This window comes from Papio anubis, chromosome 12 (genome assembly GCF_008728515.1).
Source record: "Papio anubis isolate 15944 chromosome 12, Panubis1.0, whole genome shotgun sequence".
Classification (NCBI taxonomy): Eukaryota; Metazoa; Chordata; class Mammalia; order Primates; family Cercopithecidae; genus Papio; species Papio anubis.
Genome location: NC_044987.1, coordinates 122,563,906 through 122,575,926, shown reverse-complemented (window position 1 = coordinate 122,575,926; position 12,021 = coordinate 122,563,906). Strand labels below are relative to the sequence as shown.

The 12,021-nt window shown below is 60.7% G+C and overlaps 1 protein-coding gene across 1 annotated transcript in view; it reads left to right on the top strand.

Moving 5' to 3' along the window:
* The window catches only part of MUC5AC (mucin 5AC, oligomeric mucus/gel-forming), a 40,980-nt gene that overhangs the window by 7,194 nt on the left and 21,765 nt on the right, over positions 1 to 12,021 (top strand). Inside the window, 20 exon segments of the mRNA XM_031653843.1 lie at positions 731 to 841; positions 1,336 to 1,405; positions 1,494 to 1,631; positions 1,714 to 1,878; positions 3,319 to 3,413; positions 5,122 to 5,164; positions 5,167 to 5,204; positions 5,206 to 5,248; positions 5,525 to 5,780; positions 5,860 to 5,979; positions 7,099 to 7,150; positions 7,403 to 7,424; positions 7,427 to 7,553; positions 7,816 to 7,954; positions 8,126 to 8,164; positions 8,166 to 8,240; positions 8,350 to 8,529; positions 9,700 to 9,939; positions 10,355 to 10,511; positions 11,807 to 11,935. Coding sequence (XP_031509703.1) covers positions 731 to 841; positions 1,336 to 1,405; positions 1,494 to 1,631; positions 1,714 to 1,878; positions 3,319 to 3,413; positions 5,122 to 5,164; positions 5,167 to 5,204; positions 5,206 to 5,248; positions 5,525 to 5,780; positions 5,860 to 5,979; positions 7,099 to 7,150; positions 7,403 to 7,424; positions 7,427 to 7,553; positions 7,816 to 7,954; positions 8,126 to 8,164; positions 8,166 to 8,240; positions 8,350 to 8,529; positions 9,700 to 9,939; positions 10,355 to 10,511; positions 11,807 to 11,935 — 2,239 coding nt within the window.

The window sequence follows — 12,021 nt, the reverse complement described above, 5'->3', positions numbered from 1 at the left end:
AGGGGCACGAAGGCTGCAGACCAGAGCTTCCAGTCCCACCCAGCACTGGGCCCTCCACACCTTGGGCTATTTATTTAAGACTTTACTGTTGAGAATAGTTTCAGGTTTACAAAGAAACTGAGCCCAAAGTACTCCCGCTCCAACACAAAGTCTCCCCAGATGATACCTAGCACCCAGTACACAGTCTCCCCAAGATGAGACCCTGCCTTGGGGTAGAGCCTGCACTGGCGCCCTCACCTCCCAGGTCACTGGCTCCCTCACCTCCCAGGTCACTGGCGCGCCCTCACCTCCCAGGTCACGGTTGACATCGGGGCCCCTTGTGGTGGTGAAATTCCGCAGCTTCGGACAGACGTGCAGTGTCCTGTTCCTGCCAGGCAGTTTCACGCAGTCGGCTCCACTGCCCTCAAACCCCTTGGAGCTCGGCCTCCTCACCCCTCCCTCACCCAGCCCCTGCCATCCACTGGCATTTGTGCCTTCTGAGAGCTGTCCTTCCCAGAGGGTCCTGTGGTTGGCGTCGCAGAGTGTGGCCTCCCCACAGTGCATGCAGATTTCTCTGTGTGCCTCGGTGTCCACACCTGGCGGCCTCCTAGCACACCTCCCCTTCGGGGGCTGGGATGTTGGAGTGGGGGTCTCTAGTGAGGGAGAGGAGCACAGCCGGGTGGAGGGGCAGGGCCAGGTGGGCTGGGCGCTGGGCGGAGTGTGAGGACCCCTGGTGTGTCCGGTTCTGCAGCCCTGTGACAGCAGTGCCTTCACTGTACTGGCTGAGCTGCGCAGGTGTGGGCTGACGGACAGCGAGACCTGCCTGAAGAGCGTGACACTGAGCCTGGACGGGGCGCAGACGGTGAGTGGAGCCTGGCAGGGCAAACCCTGGGAAGAGGGGAAGGGGCCTGTCTCTTCTACAAGTCACCTCTGCCCAAGCCCTCCGTCCTCAGCGTGAACAGCGAGAGGCGGGGATCCTCTGGCAACACTGGCTGCATCCATTACTTATGGGTCCACGTGACTGTCCCTAAAGGAGCAGCTCAGGGCCGGGCTGCCCGAGCCGCCATACCCGACCCGAGGGGCCCCGGGAAGGAGGGACTGGGTGCATCTGCAGCCAGCTTGGCTTCTCCGCTGAAGTCAGTTTACGTTTAGTGAATAACTTTGGTTTTTACTAAAGAATATAAAGCATGGTCCTCACAGAAAACTCAGAAAATCAGGGCGAGCACAAAACCACCTTGTAGGACCCACAGCCACAGGTAAAGGCCTCCCAGGCACCTGCAGGCAATTTCACAGCCTCCGCGGGGCTGAGTGCGGCGAGCCTGCCCCGTGCTCACACGTCTGTCTGGCTGCCCTCAGGTGGTGGTGATCAAGGCCAGCGGGGAAGTGTTCCTGAACCAGATCTACACCCAGCTGCCCATCTCTGCAGGTGAGGGTGGCAGCCTCCTCCCCACCCCCGGGCTGCCTGGGGTCCCGCCCCACACCCCCAGCAAAACCCTTGTCCTTTGTGTACCCAGCCAACGTCACCATCTTCAGACCTTCGACCTTCTTCATCATCGCCCAGACCAACCTGGGCCTGCAGCTGGACCTGCAGCTGGTACCCACCATGCAGCTGTTCGTGCGGCTGGCGCCCAAGCTCCGAGGGCAGACCTGCGGTAAGAGGGCCGCCTTTGGGGCCTGGAGCCCACCCACTCTGGCTGGGACACATGATCCTCAACCTGCCTAACCCGCTCCCAGGTCTCTGTGGGAACTTCAACAGCATCCAGGCCGATGACTTCCGGACCCTCAGTGGGGTGGTGGAGGCCACGGCCGCAGCCTTCTTCAACACCTTCAAGACCCAGGCCGCCTGTCCCAACATCAGGAACAGCTTCGAAGACCCTTGCTCCCTGAGTGTGGAGAACGGTACGTGTGTCCGTTCAGCTCGCCTTTGTGCTGGCCGCCTGGCGCTGGTTCTCCCGCTTCCATTTGGCACTGCAGGCAGCGTGGAGGCTGGCCCTACGTGTGCCTGTGAGCCAGGTGGGGTGGCTCACGAAGGGACCCAAGGACAGGCTCATGGTGGGCGCCTCGCCTGGCTTATATGGAGCTTCAGGAATGTGGGGCACCTGCTTCAGGGTCAAAGAAAGGGTGCGAGTCTCTGTTGGTCGATATCGGCCCTGACTGCCTACCCCTGCATGGGGTGGGGTGGTGGGGACGTGGGGAATGGATTCACCCACTCACCTACCCATTCACCCATTCACTCACCCACTCACCCACTCACCCACTCACCCACCCATTCACCCATTCACTCACTCACCCATTCACCCACTCACTCACCCACTCACTCATTCACCCACTGCACCCACTCACCTACTCACTCACTCATCCACTCCTCACCCACTCCAACCGTGCTGTTCACTCACCCATTCACCCATCCACCACCACACCTCCATCCACTCCACCACCCACTCAGCCATTCCACCATTCCATTCCAGTCCCTCCACACTCCACCATTCCACATTCCACCCTCCACCCTCCACCATTCCACCCTCCACTCCACCACTCACTCCTCCATCCATTCCTCCACCCTTCCATTCCATTCCTTCCATTCCACCATTCCAGTCCACTCCACCACTCCTTCCATCCATCCACTCCACCCATTCCACCACTCCATTCCATTCCTTCATTCCACTCCACCATTCCACCCACTCCACCACTCCATTCCCTCCACCATTCACTCACTCATTCCATTCCATTCCACTCCCCACCATTCCACCCTCCACCCTCCACTCATTCACCCACTCACCCCACTCAACCACTCACTCCTCATCCACTCACTCACCTACTCACCCACTCAACCATTCACTCACTCACCCATTCACCACTCACCTACCCTCACCCACCACCCACCCACATTTCACTTGCTAAGCTCCCTCCTCCCAGTCATTCACTCCAGCCCTTCAGAGCTCAGGCTTGTAGGTGGGAGATGGGATCCTCTGGCTCTGGCCTGCTTCCTGCAGCCTGGGAAGCCTGGGTCCAGTGAGCCCAGTGGAGGGGCCAGAAGGGCCTCAGTTTGTCTGTCCAGAGCGGGGGTCACTAGCGTCCCTGGAAGGCGGCACCGTGAGAGGCTGTGAGGGGCTGGAGTGGACTTTGTCTGAGGAAATGGAGAGGCGTTGTGCCCTGCGGCAGGGGAGCTTTCCTGGGAGGGCACCGCACCACCCGAGCTGAGTGTGTAGCAGGATGAAGGGCCCAACGTCAGACCGCCCAGAGAAGCTGGCGCCCCAAACCCCACACCAGGGGCCAAGCTGGGTGGGATGAGTGTGCTGCCTGATCCTAATCCTAACCCTAACCCTCCTCTGTCCACAGAGAAGTATGCTCAGCACTGGTGCTCGCAGCTGACCGATGCCAACGGCCCCTTCAGCCGGTGCCACGCTGCCGTGAAGCCAGACACCTACTACTCGGTAGCATCTGCCGCCTCTTGGCCCAGTGGGGCTCCGGCCACTGAGCCTCACGGCTGCCTCCAGGAGGGCTGGGAGGGCACTGGGGGAGCTCGGCAGTCAGTACCAACCTTTCTAGGCTGTGATGGGCACGGGGTCCTGTCTGTCCATCCATTCCATTCCACCACCATCCATTCCACCCATTCCTATTCCATCCACCATTCACCATTCCTCCACCACCATTCCACCATTCCCCATTCCCTCCACCATTCCATCCATTCCCTTCCATTCCACTCCACCCTCCACCATTCCATTCCACTCCATTCCATTCCTCCACTCCTCCATTCCTCCACTCCATTCCTTTCTTTCCTCCACTCATTCATTCGTTTCTTCACTGACTCATTCACTCATTTACCCACTCACTAAGTTCACTTCATCCACTCCATTCCTCCATTCCATTCCACTCATTCCATTCTTCCACTCCATTCCATTCCATTCCTTCCACTCATTCCACTCATTTACTCCTTCCTTCATTCCATTCCATTCCACCCCTCCATCCACTCATTCCACTCCACTCCCACTCCAGTCCATCCACTCCATCCATTCCATCCACTCCATTCCACTCCACTCATCCACTCATTCCTCCTCCTCATCCACTCCACTCATTCACTCCACTCATCCACTCACTCATCCACTCCACTCATCCATCACTCATTCACTCATCACTCATCCCTCACTCGTCCACTCACTCCATTCCACTCATTCCACTCCCTTCCATTCCACTCATCCACTCCATTCCTCCACTCATCCACTCACTCATTCCACTCATCCATCCACTCCATTCCACTCCCTCCTCCATTCCACTCCATCCACTCCATTCCTCCCTCCATCCACTGTCCACTCCATTCCTCATCCACTCATTCCTTTCCTCCATCCACTCATCCACTCCACTCCTCATTCCACTCCTCCATCCACTCCTCATTCCACTCATTCCAGTCCCCTCATCCACTCACTCATTCACTCATCCACTCACTCACCCACTCATCCATTCCACTCACTCTCATCCCTCCATACTCATCCATTCCATCCCTCCTCATCCACCATTCCACTCATTCCTCCCTCACTCATTCCTCCACTCACTCATCCACTCACTCACTCATCCACTCATTCATTCACTCACTCATTCACTCACTTATCCACTCACTCATCCACTCACTCATCCACTCACTCACTCATCCACTCACTCACTTGTTCACTCACTCATTCACTCACTCATCCACCGTTTACTTATTCCTTCATTCATTCCTTCACTCATTCATTAACCACGTTTATGGTGTTTTTCTTGCACCTCCAGCCCTACACTAGGCACAGGGGCTAAACTTCAGGGGTTTGTTGCCCCCCTGGCCCCAGGGGCCAAATGGAAATTAGGCCAAGGCTGAGCTGATGCGCTGTGTCTGAGGCAAATTGGGCATGGCTGGACCTGTTGGGTCACAGAGATGAAGGACCTGGTCCTCCCAACAACCCCTGCTTTGCACGGTGGTTCTGCTGCATGACATGCCAAGTGGTTCTGCTGAGGGGGTGGGATGCCTGTGAGGACTCAGGGAGGGGTCCTGGAGGCAGGAAGACCTGGGACGGGAGGACCCTGGCTGCTGGACGTGTGGCCTGCAGGGTGTGGGGGGCCACCAGGTGTGGGCTGGGGTCTCTGATGCCCTGATGCCCCCCTTCCCCACAGAACTGCCTGTTTGACACCTGCAACTGTGAGCGGAGCGAGGACTGCCTGTGCGCCGCGCTGTCCTCCTATGTGCACGCCTGTGCCGCCAAGGGTGTGCAGCTCAGCGGCTGGAGGGACGGCGTCTGCAGTGAGTGCCCGCCAAGCCCAGCCCTTTTCCTACACTGGGTGGCTGCGGATATTGGGGTGCCCCCGGGTCTTGGGGTGCCCCCAGTGTGCACAGGTGCTTTAAGGGTCCCCGTCCTCTGTGCTGGGCTTGAGGGCAAGGAGCCCCCAGGTCAGTGTGGCCTTGGACCTGGCCGAGGAAGGGAGGGGAGGGTAGCTGAGAGGGTTGGGGTCACTCGCTGCTGGCTGCCCACCGCTGGGCTTTGTGTCCTGAGAATTCCCTCTTCCTGGCATCCTGCAGCAAAGCCCATGACCACTTGCCCCAAGTCGATGACCTACCACTACAATGTCAGCACCTGCCAGCCCACCTGCCGCTCTCTGAGTGAGGGGGACATCACCTGCAGTGTTGGCTTTATCCCGGTGGATGGCTGCATCTGTCCCGAGGGCACCTTCCTGGACGACACGGGCAAGTGTGTGCAGGCCAGCAACTGTCCCTGCTATCACAGGGGCTCCGTGATCCCCAATGGGGAGTCGGTGCACGACAGTGGGGCTGTCTGGTAAGAGCTCCCGCTGTGGACTGGGGGTCCCTGGCACCTGCTGGCCCAGGGTGAGGCTCTGACCACCGTCTCCTCACAGCACCTGCACACATGGGAAGCTGAGCTGCATCGGAGGCCAAGCCCCCACCCCAGGTGAGTGCCAGAAAGGAGGCACTGGGGACCCCAGCCTCATCATCTCCATAAGAAATCCTGAAAAACGGCTTCAGGGTTAGTCCCACCGCAAGTCAACGGGGCTGGTGGTTGTTGATCAGCCGCTCGGTGTCAGGCATGGTTTGTGCCCTCTGGGCATGGCGGGGAAAGAAAGAAAGGAGGTGTGGGCGCTTTACATGGCTTACGCGTCACTCCGTGCATCGGTCGCGCGTCGCGCGATCCGTCAGCCGCGCCGGTATCGCGCCCGCTCGTGTGGCGGTATCGCATCGTGCGCCGCCTGCATGGTTCATTCTGCTGCCATCGTTAACGTCTTGCATGATCGTGCGCTTATCGCACCATCGTGCGCATGCGCCAGCAATCTGACCTGCGCCATCCGCACGCCAGCATCATTGCGCCATCGTGCGCGATGCCGCTCCGCCATGATAACGCCGCCGCCGTTCGTGCTGCGTGTCGCGATGTCCGCCGCCATCGTGCCTGATATGCTGTATCGGATCCGTGATGGAATACCGCCCATCGTGGACGCGACCGCCCATCGGTGCATCGGCATCCGCCATCGTGCTTATCGCATCGTGGCATCCGCCATCGTTAGATCCGCCCATCGTTAGCGATCCATCGTGGATCATCACGCCCATCGTGCGCGTGCATCACGCCATCGTGCTGTATCGCCATCGTGCGCCGCTTATCGTGCTGCCTGCCGTTCGTGCGCCGCGCATCGTGCGCGTGTGGTATCATCGTGCGCCTTATCGCCACATCGTGCTGCGGCCCAGTTCGTGGATGTGGATCCGCCCCCCATTGCGCACTCCGCGCCATCATTACGCCGTTTATTATCGACGATGTCACGCCATCGTGCGATAACATCATGCCATCGTGCTGGCAGCGCCCATCGTGCGCCACGTCGATGCGCTCATGTATCGTGCGCATCATTCTTTGCCTAGACCAATGTGCGGTCACGCCACCGGATCGGATAGCGACCGCCCATCGTGCTGGCGCCGCTCGTGGATGAACTCCGCCGGATGTCTGGTCACCCACTGGTTTCCTCCATCCACCTTCCTTCCTCCCATTCCTTCACTTCCTTCCTTCAGGCTCCGTCCATAACCCAGCCTATGCTTCAGCCCTTCCCCCATTGTGTCCATGGTGTTCCGGCCTGCCACAATGCACCACGCCCGAGGGAACCACGGGGCGGCTGTCAGAAGAGCTGCCACACCCTGGACATGACCTGTGTGAAGCCCTGGGGACTCCCGATGGCCACCCTCCATCACCTGCCTTAACTAGGTGCCTGCCCCCCAGAGATTGAGACGGTGGTGAACCTCTGACCATGGGCTGCCCCACGTCCCAGAGGACCCTGACCCATGGGCTCCCGGACTCTCTGGTCCTGTGGCCCCTCCACTGTAGCATGGGTGAGCTGTCCCTGGGAGGACCTGGCAGGTCCTGTGCCCTGCCCCATCACTCAGCGGTGTCTGCTGGCCCTGCAGTACAGCCCCCAGTGTGTGCCTGGCTGGTGTGCCCCGATGGGCTGGTGGCAGACGGCGAGGGCAACTGCATCACTGTGGAGGACTGCCCCTGCGTGCTCAACGAGGCCAGCTACCGGGCCGGCCAGACCATCCGGGTTGGCTGCAATACCTGGTATGGGGGGGGCTCAAAGCGATTGGGACGTGTCAGGTTCAGGGTACCAGAGGCCCTCCTTAGAGACAGTTGAGACCCCAGCACAGGGGTCCCGGGAAAACACAGGGCACAGACTGAGGGCTGGATGCTCCCAGCAGCCCCAGGCAGGGAGGCCCAGTGGGCGCGTGTCTGTGGTGCTAGGTCCCCCTGGGGGTAGGAAGGCTGCACCCAGCCAGGCAGGCACCCTGTGGGTGCTCTAGCCTGACCCCCAGATGTCCCCCAGCACTTGTGACAGCAGGATGTGGCGGTGTACAGAGGACCCCTGCCTGGCCACCTGTGCTGTGTATGGGGATGGCCACTACCTCACCTTCGATGGGCAGAGCTACAGCTTCAATGGAGACTGCGAGTACATGCTGGTGCAGGTGAGCCGGCACGTTTGGGGTCTTGGGTCTTCACGGCGGTCCCCACGACCCGCAGCTGCTCACTGCCTGTCTGCAGTTGCCCCAGGGTGCACACAGGTTGAACCCGCCCCATCCTCCTTGTGGAAAGGAGGGCGGGGCCGGCCTGGTCCTTGATGGCCTCTGTTTCCCCAGAACCACTGTGGCGGGAAAGGCAGCGCGCAGGACTCCTTCCCGTGTCGTCACTGAGAACGTTCCCTGCGGCACCACGGGGACCACCTGCTCCAAGGCCATCAAGATCTTCCTGGGGGTGAGTGAGGCCGGGCGGTTGCATGCCCTCCGGGAGGCTCCCCTGGCACCGCCTGGCCAGGTGGGCTGGGGTTCTCGCTGGGGGCCCTGAGCGACCCCTTGCCGTGCAGGGCTCCGAGCTGAAGCTAAGCCACGGGAAGGTGGAGGTGACTGGGACGAACGAGAGCCAGGAGGTGCCATACACCATCCGGCAGATGGGCATCTACCTGGTGGTGGACACCGCCATCGGCCTGGTTCTGCTGTGGGACAAGAAGACCAGCATCTTCATCAACCTCAGCCCCGAGTTCAAGGTAAGACTACGCCCCTCATCCAGGCCAGGGCCAGCTGGAAACCTGGAGGTGGAAACCTGGAGGTGGGGTGCATGGAACAGGTGGGCAGAGACGAGAGGCACAGAGACACAGAGATGGAAGGGGGGGTGGGAAGTGGGGGGGACGGAGGCCTTGGCAAGGGCAGCAGGTCAGGAGATTCCTTGGCTGGGTGTCCGTGTTCTGGGGCCAGAGCAAAGGCCTGCACCCTGGCGGATTTGCTTGCAGCCTGGACACTGGAAGTCCAGCAGGGCATCCACTGGGCCGAGTTCTTTCAGAAGGCTCTGGGGGGCTCCTTTTGGCCCCTTGCATCTGCTGGGGACCCCAGCACTCCTCGACTGTGGCCACACCACTCGGATCACCGCCCCTGTCTTCATGCGGCCTCCTCCCTGTGACTGGGTCTAAGGTTTCCTTTTATAAGGACACCAGGCATTGGATTCAGGACCCAGTCATTACCTCAACCTGCAAGATCGCATCTCCCAGTGAGGTGCCATGCACAGGCACCGGGATCAGGACTTAGGCAGGTCCTTCGAGGCCACATCAGCTCCTTTTTCTCCAGGAGGGACTTGTGTCTGGCCCCGGCCCTCGGTGCTCAGCTGCACTGCCCGGGGCCTCCCCAGGTGTAGCTGGAGGTGGGAAAGAGGAAGTAGTGCCTGTGGTCGCTGTCAGCTGCCTGGGTGGGAGGTGGCGGCTGCAGGGCAGGGGTCCCTGGGTGGGAGGAGAATAAACCTCGATCGGAAACGTCAAAGGAATCGTCGGGCAAAGAACAAAGATCACGTCAGGCAAAATTTCGAGAGTCGTCAGGCAACAAAATTTCAAAGTCGTCAGGAAAAATTTCGAAATCGTCACGACAACAAAACTCAGAATCAAAATCGACAACAAAACAAAAACAATCCGGAAACAACAAAATTTCAGAATCAATCATTTCAGAATCAATCGAAAGGCAGCCGAGGGGCAGGGTCCCTGGGTGGGAGGAGGCCCGAGGGGCAGGGGATCCCTGGTGGGAGGGGCTGACCGAGGGCAGGGGTCCCTGGGTGGGAGGAGGCGGCCGAGGGGCAGGGGGGCCCTGGGTGGGAGGAGGCGGCCGAGGGGCAGGGGGGCCCTGGCCTTCTGGGTTTGCTGCACCCACCTCCACCTCTCCCGGTGCCTCTGCAGAGCAGGGTCTGTGGCCTGTGCGGGAACTTCGATGACATTGCCGTCAACGACTTTGCCACACGGAGCCAGTCTGTGGTGGGGGACGTGCTGGAGTTCGGGAACAGCTGGAAGCTCTCCCCGTCCTGCCCGGATGCCCTGGCGGCCAAGGACCCCTGCACGGCCAACCCCTTCCGCAAGTCCTGGGCCCAGAAGCAGTGCAGCATCCTCCACGGCCCCACCTTCGCCGCCTGCCACGCACACGTATGCTGGCTGGGGGGCGTTTCTCAGGGCCCAAGGGGGTCATGGAGACCCAAGGAGGACCCAGAAGGGCGAAGGGAATGGGGGCTGGGGGACAGCTGCCAACCAAGGGTGTGGGCTGCTGGGGCTGACGCTGGCGCTGGTGTGGACTCGCCTAGAGGGGCTGGGCGTCCAGCTCTGACACCTGTCAGCTGTGGTTTTGGGGCCCTGGGGGGTGTTAACCCCAAGGGCTGCCAAGGAAGCCCCGGGCCCTGTGGATATCCAGATGGGCCCAGCTGGCCACTTGGGGATGGACATTCGCCCTCCCTGAGCTCCACTGGAACTCGGTCCTGGTCAATATCCCAGTGTGGGCCCGGTCCCCAAGAGCCCGCGGGGTGGGTCAGGGGGTCCCTGGAACCTGAAGCCCCGTCTCCCTCAGGTGGAGCCAGCCAGGTACTACGAGGCCTGTGTGAACGATGCATGTGCCTGCGACTCAGGGGGTGACTGCGAGTGTTTCTGCACGGCTGTGGCCGCCTACGCCCAGGCCTGCCATGAAGCGGGCCTGTGTGTGTCCTGGCGGACCCCGAGCATCTGCCGTGAGTGCGAGCGGGCGCCCGGGGCAGAACAGGAAGCGCCAGCAGGGTGTGCCCCACCACCCTCACCACTGGTGGGTGGGGAGCCGGGGAAGGTTTCCAAAGAAACAGAAACACCTGGGCCCAGAGAGGAGGGCGTGGCCGACGAGGGGTCGCTGGTGTGATTGAACGTTCAGAGGGACAGCGTGGCCGACGAGGGGTCGCTGGTGTGATTGAACGTTCAGAGGGACAGCGTGGCCGACGAGGGGTCGCTGGTGTGATTGAACGTTCAGAGGGACAGCGTGGCCGACGAGGGGTCGCTGAGGTCTGGCGAGGGTCGCTGGTGTGATTGAACATTCAGAGGACAACATGGCCGGCGAAGTGCGCTGGTGATTGAACATTCAGAGGGACGAAAGCGTGGCGACGAGTCGCTGAATGATTGAACATTGGAAAGGTTTTCGCGATGGCCGGCGAATTATGGATGGGATTGAACGATAGAAGGGACAACATAGCCGGCGAAATTGCTGGAGAATTGTCTGGCGAGAATTAGCTGGTGTGATTGAACAGAGGACAGCATGGCCAGCGAAATTAAGCTGAAGCGTGATTAATTTATTCAGGAGGAGACGAAGCGTGGCGGCGAAAGTCGCTGGCGTGATTGAATTTCAGAGGACAGCGTGTACGGCGAGGGTGCGGCTGGTGATTGGTGAAGGGACAAGTGGCGGCGAAGTCGCTGGTGATGATTGAACATTGAAGGGACGGCGTGGCGGCGAAGTCGCTGAAGCGTGGTATTGAGGACGGTGGCGGCGAGGGTATGGCGTGGTCGTTGTCAGGAAGGTTTTCAGCGATGAAGCCGAAGAAGTCGCTTCAAAATTATTGATTGAACATTCAGAGGGACAGCGTGGCCGACGAGGGTGCGGCTGGTGTGATTGAACATTCCAGAGGGACGAAGCGTGGCTGGCGAAGTGCGGCTAGTGTGATTAGCAGACATTCAGAGGGACAGCGTGGCCGACGAGGGGTCGCTGCTGTGGTAGAACGTTCTGGGCAGAGGGGTCAGCAGAGCTACCCAGCTCTAGCCCACACGGAGCCTTGCCAGGAACAGGCACTGCTGGAGCTGTTCCGGCTGGAGACCCCCACTCTGCTGGCAGCCTCCGTGGCACCCTGATAACTGGGGGGTGCCGATCTGGCCCCCTCTCCCCGTCCCCATCTTGCGATGGCTGGGAGGCGCAGGGGAGGGAAGCGGCTTTAGAGCAGCCCCGGGGTGCGGGGCCTCCCCGCGTGAGCGCCTGGGGCCCCACCGAGCTCTTCCCTCCTCCCTGCAGCTCTGTTCTGTGACTACTACAACCCGGAAGGCCAGTGCGAGTGGCACTACCAGCCCTGCGGGGCGCCCTGCCTGCGGACCTGCCAGAACCCCCGCGGAGACTGCCTGCAGGACGTCCGGGGCCTGGAAGGTGGGCTGGGGCTGGCTGGGAGGGGCTGGCCTGCGCTCCGCCGCCCTTGGCCTTCTCCTGGTCCCTTCTCCTGGTCCCTCGAGGAG